Below are 10,263 nucleotides of genomic sequence, written 5' to 3'. Positions count from 1 at the left end.
TGTAACTACGTAACGAGCTGTTGTATGGATGGTAACTGTAATATTATTACTGAAATCTTAGTAGTAATTAGTTACACTACTAGTTAGTGCAAAAAGTAATATTATTACTAGTAACTAGTTACTGCCCACCACTGTTCGAAACAACACGGGGGTGAGTAGGCTAAATGAGAAAACTGTATTTTTGGGGGGCCTGTACTTTTAATAGGTTTTTGTGTCCGCGTGGTCACGTGATAGCCCGCCCTCTCTTTTCAAACGCCATGTTTTCTGCGCACCTCCATCGCGACCAATTGACAGCAACAATAACGTACAGTGAGTATATGTATTAAAGTATGAGCCCATGGGGTTTATTGAGGTTTTACAGTCTGTAACATTTTCTCTCAATTTTATGTTTACGTACACGAAGGCAGGACTTGCCACGATTTGTTGCAAAAGGACATTTAATTGTTTTTGTGAGCAAGTAGGCGGGACGAATATGCTATTCTGCTGCGCTATCAGTCTCGCGCCGCCTAAAAAAAAGCTTTGGGTCGCCAGTTTATGTATGAGTAAAAGTTTATTTTTCTCTCACGTTTGATTGTGTAATTTACGTTTTCCACCGTTTTCACATAGTTTACCTCACCTTGATCGTACTTTCCTAGCCTGTTAGCACGCAGAAGGTTTGTATCTGCGTGGGGTTTATACAACTGAGACACAAACACGCGCCAAATTCGTTCTGCAGCAAGAGCGCAATATTGATAATGTGATTAGAGGCGATAAATGGAGCTGTTGTGTATGGAAATTATATTAGTAATAACACGTCTACTAATAGTATTCTGTTGAATTCGACGATTATAGCACCGCGACGTGTCTTTTTATCCATTTAGGGTGCAACTGAGATCATGAGTGAAAAAATGGAAGCTTTCAAGACAGAGGATGTTTCTTTGGATGAAAATTCAGTCATAGAAGAAGAGGAGGAGAAGAAGATGAAGAGAAAGAAGAAGAGTCCATCTGATGATACAGAGCAGGATGAATCAGAAAGCCCTCAACCTAAAAGCAGGTCTAAACCCAAATTGTGTAAGTTAATTCACGTCAACAATTGATGCCAAAGCTTTAACTTCAAGAAATGTTATTTTGATAAGAAGTATCATTATACTTACAGTATCATTACTTTGTATTGAGTTTTTATGTAATTTTCTTAAGCTCATAAATTAAATCGTACCTGATTCCCCCCTCAAAAGTTACAGTTTTTGTCTTTTTGTAATGTTGTTTTAATTGTCTTTGCAGTCGAACCTGAAATTCTTGAAGGAAAACGGGAGAAAAAAATCATCCAGAGACTTGATTTGATGAGTAAACCGAAGGAAAAGCCAAAGATTGAGAGCACAGGAAGCGGTGCCAAACTGGGAGACATTGCACGGATTAATCACTCCATCGGAAAGCTTAAAGCGCCTCTGCTCAAACCTCTGCATAAGATTGTATATGATCGCCCGGGAACTGTAAGGTTTAGTTTTAGAACTCATTTAACACATAAATGGCCAAAATCATATGTTAGTACAGATTATTGTTAGATTACAGTTCGTAACTGAATAATGCTGCTTGATGTTCATACAGGCGTCAACACTGCGTAAAAATCTTCGGCTGTTTAATGGATTTCCTTTTGGGGAAGACAATGACCTTTACAGCAAAAAAATGGAGAAGGTGAAAAGGTAGCCCATTTAACTGGTTTGATGTTTTTTTTTTCTTTAATATATTTGCACATCAGTGGTAAATAAAGGGATGAAGGCACAAATTATGTGTGCTCTGCTAGGTATCATTGACAGTGACATTGACAGACCAATTTTTGTCCTGTGGTTTATTCTGTGTCAACTCCACAAGAGGTCCCCGGATAATAATTTATCAGGTCAAATATTTTTCTAGTTGTCATTGGTTTAAAGTGGGTGTGATAATGAGGTTTTTCTGTCTGGCAGGCTTCACAAGGAACAACTCAGAACCATTTGTCAGACTCTTGATCTGGAGAGGTCTGGAACACAAATTGTTCTTTCAGAGAGGATCATGAAATTTCTTACACGTCCAACCAACTCAGGAAAGGTGAGTTTTTTTTTTTTTTTTGGTCTGAACAATAACAATGCAACTTTTTATGTCACTTTACAGCCAATGTACTTCTGGATATTTTGGGTAAAATGTCTCATGAGTTTGTCTTTTGCTGTTTGCCAATGGCTTTTTGTGTGTTTACTGTCTGCAGCCTGTCCTAAAGAAGAAAAAGAAGATGACCAAAGATGCCAAAAGAGAAAAGTCTTCATCCAAAAGTAAAAGGACACAGAAAAAAGTAGAAAGCGGGAAGTCCAAACCCATTGTCACTGATTCCAGTAGTGATGATGATGATGACGATGATGATGAAGAGGGTAAGGAGAACAGTAAGGACACTGTGAAGTCTGCAACAGCAAATCAAGAAAATAAAGACAGTGATGATAAATCTTCTGATAAAGAGGATGATGATGATGATGATGATGATGCTCCTGAAGACGACAGCAAGGAGGAAGAAGTGAGTGAAAAGTTTTTTTTTTCTAAATGCGTCAAAGATTTTAATATACATTCTCCACATTTATGGTTTTACAGTTCAGGCAATATATTGACAATCTTACTATTTGTAAATTTCTTGTATTGTGTCCGCAAATCAACAGAAATCTCCTCAGAAGAAATCTTTAACCACAAAGTCTACAAAGAAATCTGAAAAGTCAGAACAGACTGCATCAGATGAAAGTGACCAAGATGCAAAAAAGGTTAGACAAAAACACTTACTAGTAATATTTTTGAATTCTGAAAATTTGTCATGTAATTCAAATAAATTCAAGCTTATTTGAGCTTGTTGTTTTGGTCTGCTGATTAAGTCAGGCATTAAAAATGGCTGAAAATGAATAATTAGAAAATGAAAACTGCAGCAAAAGAAATAACAAAAATTAATTTATGACACCATAAGAACAAGTACAACATTTGTAGCACTTTAGTTTTACAGATCTGCAGATGCCCCAGAAATGTGTTCAGTTTTTCCATCTGATTTTCTTGACTGCTGTTGTGACCGTGCACTTCTATGAAACTATTTTCCTAGACAAAAAAGAAGCCTGCAGCAAAGAGGAAAGCTCCAGCAAAGCCTGTCCCAAAAACCAAGAAAGCTGACAGTAGCAGCAACCGAGGGAAAAAGAAAGCAAGCAAGAGCAAGGGTAATAATGCAGGAAATGCTTCGAGATGCAAGACCAGAAGTTGAAATCTAAAAATGGTCTTTTTTGTCTAGAAAAACATGACATTAAATAATTTAGCATCATCTCAAAACTAGGGATGGGCATTCTAGCCAAAATAATATTCGAAAATCGCTGGGTATTATTCGAAAATCGCACCCCTCCCCCGCAAGCACGCACAAACACCCATAAACACTAAACAGAGAGAGATGGGATTCACGCTTTCAATCTGTATGATAAACCGTTTAATTCAGAAGATAGGCTGCCTTAACTCAAGCCATATAATGATTGTAACGTGCTGAAACATTAATATAATAAACATAACCGAATGATGGCACTTATTAACATAACAGTCCGTCGATTAGCATAAATCAACTGCTCATAAGGCTAGGACATTTCCATTTCAAAAAATTGAATCCCTAAAGGGAATAGATACGAGATGGGAGGAAAAATATACTTCAATATCTTCTGTCGCAATTACAGTGGGTACGGAAAGTATTCAGACCCCCTTCAATTTTTCACTCTTTGTTATATTGCAGCCATAAGTCCAATCAGTATAATCAAACACAGCTGGACTCAAATGAAGGTGTAGAACCATCTCAAGGATGATCAGAAGAAATGGACAGCACCTGAGTTAAATATATGAGTGTCACAGCAAAGGGTCTGAATACTTAGGACCATGTGATATTTCAGTTTTTCTTTTTTAATAAATCTGCAAAAATGTCAACAATTCTGTGTTTTTCTGTCAATATGGGGTGCTGTGTGTACATTAATGAGGAAAAAAAATTAACTTAAATGATTTTAGCAAATGGCTGCAATATAACAAAGAGTGAAAAATTGAAGGGGGTCTGAATACTTTCCGTACCCACTGTATATCGTTGAGTAATTATACTGTATATAAACTGCGGGCATCAGGGAGCCGTTATTAATATGCAGGGCATTGAAATGCCTTATGAACGCACGCTTGTTTTTTACTTTCACTTTCACTTTCGAGATTCGCGATCAAATAGGGTTATGCGCAACAGACTTCCGTATTCTGTTAACCGGGTCTCGTCGCTTCCGGTTCAAGCGTTTTGCATATGCTTAGTTAAATATGAAGCAGTTTTACTCAAGATGCCTTCAAAGTAGATACCAATGATGATCATAACCAATGTCCATCACATATGCGGACTGATATCTAAAAGTTTTTTTTATTTTTATTCTTTTCACATTTAGATATAAAAATTGAATAAAACGTCAACAATAAAAACAGCTAGCTAGTTTAACTGATTATCTTAAAAGTCCATAGATATTATTATATAAGGCTGTTAACACGTTCTCCGACAAGCGGAAGCAATGAGACCTGTTTTCCGGGTTTGGTCGTTCGACATATACCCTATACGGAGCAGCACTGGGCAGTATTACCACACATTTTACAAGATTAGATGCTTGTCAGTGGTGCTCAGGATCTGCAAATCATTCGCCATCATCCTCTCAGTCATCTCTCCTTATTCTGTTTATGTGGTAAGTGAAATGTTATGTACTGTAATGTGACAGGCTACAGCTAACCATGCGGCTAACCATGTCCCTTTAGAGGCTCCGTAGAACGTGTTATTTGTTTTCCGCGCCTTTCTGAATACGAATTCAGCCACACCTCTAACCCAGTCGGGGGTGTTTGTGGTCCGCACAAAACTCTTATTTGACATCGTCCCAAGTTACTGTAACCATTATATGCTACGCAAGTCTTTTTTTATGCCACGCAAGTCTACAGTGTGCGTGTGAGACAGTGTGTTCTTCTGTTATCTTTGACAGCTTTTAGGTGCGTTATACCTCGTCACCACCGCATCAGCACGGAAAACATGGGGACATTTTTTAAGACAATAATCGCACAACCTATTCGATATTCTTTAATTAAATCAACTAATCGAATATTCAACAATCGTGACCCATCCCTACTCAAAACTGAAACCGTAAACTGTTTTGCAATTGAGTTTGAAATGCTGTATTTTTCTTCCAGATGAAAGTGAAAGCTCTGATGATGATCAGCCACTGATCAAGATGGTTAAAAAACCACCAACTGAAGAACAGTTAAAGGAGGCAATCAAGGATCTCTTGAAAGATGCCAAATTAGAGGAAGTTACGATGAAGCAGATTACCCGAAAAGTATGTTATTTCAAAGCTTTTATCAGGACAAAATGGCTTTTTGAGTGGTTACAGTGGCTCTTTCGACACTTTAAATGTATGAATGTCATTGCATTAACAAAATATCAAACTGAATGGTGTCTTCCAACAAATGAGGTGTTTCACTTTAGATGCATATTCACTTTTCTGATCCATTTTGCAATTGTATGTAACTAACTGAAGTCCAGTGATTTTTAATGCATGAAATCAGTTCCTCTTAAGTTCATGCAGGAGTCCTAGCACAGGTGTAGTTCATCACAATAGATATAGATATGTTCCACTAATGTTTGTCATCCTCAAACGTTTCCAAATACTTTTTATTTATGAACTTCCTCTTTGTTTTAGGTTTATGGCAAGTATCCTGACTTTGATCTGACCAGCAGAAAGGAATTCATCCGGGAGACAGTTAAAGGTGTAAGTACCTCCAAAATACTAAACCAATATTTTATAATCGATTTTGTCAGTTTGCTGCTTTTATAATCGGTAATTTTCTTGTTTTTCAGTTGATAGCCTGAAGTGAAGAAAATGCCTTATTTAAAAGGACAGCGAGGATGAAGATTGTGTAGAAAACTCGATTTTCATTACACTGTTCATTATTGTGTAGTTTTTATTTTTATTTTATATAAGGTTTCTCAACTTTCCAGCAAATTCTGCTTTTTTGTATTTTAAAAAAAGTATTTTTTAAAGTTTAAATTTTCACATTTGACAATGAATGATGTGGGTGGTTTTGGTTGTTGAAACATGCCACATGTTTAAAGTGACCCTTTTCGTCCTTATTTTTAATGGCACATAGCCATACATAGTCACTATATTGCATTTTGACAGTCACATTTGAATGTCTTGGCTGTGTCAGTAAGCCCACAAGTTGCCATGGCCTGCAGCTGCATTACTGTTGCCATTATACTGTATGCAATACTTAGGAAGATTTCATTGTTTGATTGGTCTCGCCTGTTATTAGTGCCGAGTTTCATTTCTTAGGTCCTAAATGCTGAATGCAAAAAAGAAACTTATTTAGAAATGAATTGTTTGGTTTGTTATTGTATTTCAACATAAAATATTTGGCAGTGTCAGCTTCCATTTCAGTGTTGTGCTTAACAAAGGAATTCTAATTTGTAAAGAGCAAAAAAACATGGATTTTTTTATCTTTGTTTTGCTCTCGTTTCTATATGATTTTTTGTGAATATACTTTATATGTGCATTTTTCTTTCTTATATTTTTAATGCAAGTCATAAGGAACAAATGTATCTCTTAATTTGAGATGTTACTCATACCTGCAGGTCAGTGTTAGATTAGGTTCTCTGATAAGACATAAGGTTGATCTTCTGTTGTATACACTGTTTGGTTTGTTATTGTATTTCAACATAAAATATTTGGCAGTGTCAGCTTCCATTTCAGTGTTGTGCTTAACAAAGGAATTCTAATTTGTAAAGAGCAAAAAAACATGGATTTTTTTATCTTTGTTTTGCTCTCGTTTCTATATGATTTTTTGTGAATATACTTTATATGTGCATTTTTCTTTCTTATATTTTTAATGCAAGTCATAAGGAACAAATGTATCTCTTAATTTGAGATGTTACTCATACCTGCAGGTCAGTGTTAGATTAGGTTCTCTGATAAGACAGGTTAAGGTTGATCTGTTGTATACACTGACCTCAGTAACGAGTATATCAGTTATCATCAGTCATATTGCTCAGTTATAATGTGTCACAAAAACTAAAAAAAAACAAAAAACAAAGATGTGCGTTTATTTTGAATAAATTGATTTTTCATAGGAAATAACCGGTTTCTTAAGACTAAGGTTTCAATTGTTACAGTTTAAACTGTTTTAATATGTTAATCTGTGGGGCAGTTCTAAACCTTTTTGAATAGAAACCCACCATTTGTCTAACAGATGAAAAGCCTATTTTCCAAAATTCCTCCAATATTTTTGCTATAATTACAACAAAGTTGCTTGTTTTTAATCTTTTCTTTTATAAACAAAAAATATTGGGGGGGGGGTGAAAAAAGGAACATGATTTCTTGATTTGTGTGTGTGAAAATTTTGATATGTTATTAATATTTAATATGTTTGAAAACATACTTTCATAAAATAACTCGTTCTCTGACCGGGAATCGAACCCGGGCCGCGGCGGTAAGAGCGCCGAATCCTAACCACTAGACCACCAGGGACTGACGAAACACAAATCGAACAATGTAATTTTAGAAGATATATAAAAAATGATACGCTTACTTATACGCAATAGTTCACTGTAACGAACAAAAGCGTGCTATCCTCTCTTTAAAATACATTGACCTAAAGCAATCAACCAATGTCCGACACATCAGTGCTTCTGAAGGACTACGGTGTTTAAATTCACCTGCCAGCAAATAATGACAACTAAGAATTTTCCTTACATTATAATACATTGGGTTCATATAATGCAAACAAATCACTATCCTTTAACAAACTAGATAATTCCATTTAAGAAGAAATTATTGTCTTCACGCTACACTCTAATTCGTTTCTTCTTGTGGCCAGTAGAGTTCGCAGTATTAGGCGTATTAGAGCGTTAACCTTTCCTGATATGGCCCATAGAGGTCGTAGTTTGACAGTTTGCAGCTTTGTTTCGCAGGAGGTTGAGGTTGAGGTTGAGGGGTCATGTTGGAGAGAGGCTTACACGGTTTTATTATAAAATTAATTCATCAGTTAAAGAAGTATACAATTTTGGAAGATGTAGGAAAGATGAGGTGATTTTAAATAGATTACAATTTGGGCACACAGGACTAAATGCATCACTATACAAAATAGGTAAACATATTACAGGTAAATGTGCTTTTTGTGGGGTAATAGAAACCATTGAACATATATTAAAATGTCGGAAATATAATATAGAGAGAATTAAAATTATAAAGAACTTAAATGGTAATAAATAAAAAAAAGAAGATAAACTGGATATTAGGAAAAGGATTAAGAGAAGGTAGTAATCAAAGAATAGTAATGGATAGTAGAAACAGGATTAAATAAACTAATTTGATAGTTAAATAAATAAATAAAGCAAAGGACTAGGGGAACACACAAGCTGGGTTTTTTGGCATTGGAGCTGAACACGCAGCAGCCAGAAATACAGCTTGGGTGAGCCCGAAATAAAATTAACAATTAAAAAATAAATAAATAAATAAATAAAATATGAATAGAGGCGGGGCTATCATCCATGCATGATTAGAAACAGTTGGTGGCGGTATGTGCCTATGGCGCGGAATACGCCAAAAAATTCCAAAGAAGAAGAAGAAGATGAAGAAGAAGAGAGAAGCTTACAGTAGCTGACATGATGCAGGCAGAACAGTAGAGACTTACAGCCGCCAGACTGCTGGAACTCAACAGGAGCCGATTCACCATTAAAACAAGCCCGCAGAGAGGAAGGGCAGAACCTGTCTTTAGGGTAAGCGATGATTTGAGTGCTTTTATTTTGGTCGGTGTGCATATGTATTACTGAATTAGTTCATTTTAGAAGCATGGCAGGCCCTTAGTGCTCATTATTTCTGTTAGCTGGACCAGTAACATGCAGTCAAAGCGCTTCCTAGATAGATGTGTAACTTATAGCTAGCCGCCACATTGAGGGGATGAAATGCGTATTTTTAGCCTGATGTGTTCTATTTGTTGTCTACATATGTCAAGTTAATCCAAATAAAACTGGCAGGTGCTTTATACATGAACTGTTGCTAATGCTAAATCGTTAGCCGCTCGGCTAAAGCTAATGTCATGGAAACGTGCATCAGTTTAATCTCCTTGCACTACACAAAGATAATAAATACTATCTCAGGGATTTTAAAAGGCATGGAATGCTGAGTTAATGCAAAACTGAGTTCGTATGACTGTTAACTTTACCTCTTTTAGACTGATTTCAGCTCAGATAATTTATAGTTTAATTGACTGACAGTAACTGCAGAAGAAACGTGGAAATTGCATCAGACTGAGCACCGCGCGTTGTAATATTACAATATAGTACGTAACGTTAGTTTGCGCAATACCGTAAAAGTACCATGGTATTATGAGAAGTAACATAAGTAATAATGGTTTTAAAAAACGGTGTTACCGTCTCAAACATCACTGTACCCTGGTACTACCACAGTATTGTTTTGTATGTCTATTAAATAAACTGTAATCCTGTCTGGTTTATATGCAGGTTTTGTTGTGTTAGTGCAAAATGACTTGATGCAATACTGTTGTGTTGGAGGTTGACAGTTTCTTTTATTATTTTGATTTTAAGTACCTGTGAGCTGTTTTGGAAATAGTTACTCTATTTCATTGTTATAGTTTCTTCAATTTGTATTTTGGCCAACAATTTTGCAAAAATATGTGTTTGACAGCAATCATTAAAGGGTTAGTTCACCCAAAAATGAAAATTAGGCTGCGTTTTACTCACCCCCGAGGCATCCTAGATGTATATGACTTTCAGACGAATCCAGTCAGAGTTATATTAAAAATAGTCTTTGATCTTTCAAGCTGTTTAATGGCACTCAGCGGGTGTTGCAGTGCTTCAGTCCAAAAGAAGTTAAATAAAAAGCGCCCATCCATAAAAAAAAAAAAAGTGTCTCACACGTAGTGCTGCACGATTAATCGAATGCGATTGTCATGCGCATTTTGTTAGTAATGCCGGTTCTGTAATCAGCAGGAAATCATCATCACGTGCTTTCAGATGGAGCAGAATTTAATACACATAGCCGTAGTTCACTGACAATTTACGCAAAAAAAATCGCAGACGATTTTATTGCGCGATTCTGAAACCGAAGAAATCGTTCGCGATAATGACAGCTGTTTGCATAGCTTCTCAGTGAACTATGGCTCTGTGAAGTAAATGCTGCTCCATCTGAAAGCATGTGAAAATACCACATTTAATAACATATTTTTACTCCAAAC

The 10,263-nt window shown here is 36.1% G+C and overlaps 2 protein-coding genes and 1 non-coding gene across 4 annotated transcripts in view; 2 read left to right on the top strand and 1 right to left on the bottom strand.

The window, feature by feature from the left end:
- Positions 1 to 233: 233 nt before the first annotated feature.
- On the top strand, positions 234 to 6,483 carry LOC107668318 (protein DEK-like). 2 transcript variants are annotated; one of them, XM_016460163.1, is made up of 11 exons: positions 234 to 309; positions 861 to 1,050; positions 1,261 to 1,469; positions 1,585 to 1,679; positions 1,941 to 2,061; positions 2,216 to 2,515; positions 2,667 to 2,753; positions 3,080 to 3,191; positions 5,203 to 5,348; positions 5,712 to 5,780; positions 5,870 to 6,483. In XM_016460163.1, exons 2-11 carry the CDS (start codon positions 876 to 878, stop codon positions 5,879 to 5,881), a joined length of 1,326 nt encoding a protein of 441 aa, XP_016315649.1. In that variant the 5' UTR covers positions 234 to 309; positions 861 to 875; the 3' UTR covers positions 5,882 to 6,483. The 2 variants fall into 2 exon arrangements, with proteins under 2 accessions (XP_016315649.1, XP_016315648.1); XM_016460162.1 differs by having other exon boundaries at positions 2,655 to 2,753; positions 5,870 to 6,482.
- A 980-nt stretch (positions 6,484 to 7,463) lies between these two features.
- trnak-cuu (transfer RNA lysine (anticodon CUU)) lies at positions 7,464 to 7,535 on the bottom strand. The gene has a single exon. It is a non-coding gene; the product is annotated as a tRNA-Lys (tRNA).
- Positions 7,536 to 8,688: 1,153 nt separating this feature from the next.
- Positions 8,689 to 10,263, top strand: part of LOC107668298 (sterol regulatory element-binding protein cleavage-activating protein-like) — a 25,913-nt gene continuing 24,338 nt past the window's right edge. Inside the window, exon 1 of the mRNA XM_016460120.1 lies at positions 8,689 to 8,785. The gene's annotated coding sequence lies outside the window, so the exon portion shown is untranslated. The remainder of the gene's footprint in view (positions 8,786 to 10,263) is intronic.

Source organism: Sinocyclocheilus anshuiensis, unplaced genomic scaffold (genome assembly GCF_001515605.1).
Source record: "Sinocyclocheilus anshuiensis isolate Anshui unplaced genomic scaffold, SAMN03320099.WGS_v1.1 scaffold1623, whole genome shotgun sequence".
NCBI lineage: Eukaryota > Metazoa > Chordata > Actinopteri > Cypriniformes > Cyprinidae > Sinocyclocheilus > Sinocyclocheilus anshuiensis.
The sequence above is the reverse complement of the archived record's forward strand: the minus strand, read 5'-3'. Positions and strand labels throughout refer to the sequence as shown.

Excerpts from the sequence above, each read along its gene's own strand:
- LOC107668318 (XM_016460162.1), top strand. The coding sequence starts at position 876 with ATGAGTGAAAAAATGGAAGCTTTCAAGACAGAGGATGTTTCTTTGGAT. Across the intron at positions 1,051-1,260 it reads CAGGTCTAAACCCAAATTGT|TCGAACCTGAAATTCTTGAA; the intron begins GTAAGTTAATTC and ends TTGTCTTTGCAG. Across the intron at positions 2,062-2,215 it reads GTCCAACCAACTCAGGAAAG|CCTGTCCTAAAGAAGAAAAA; the intron begins GTGAGTTTTTTT and ends TACTGTCTGCAG.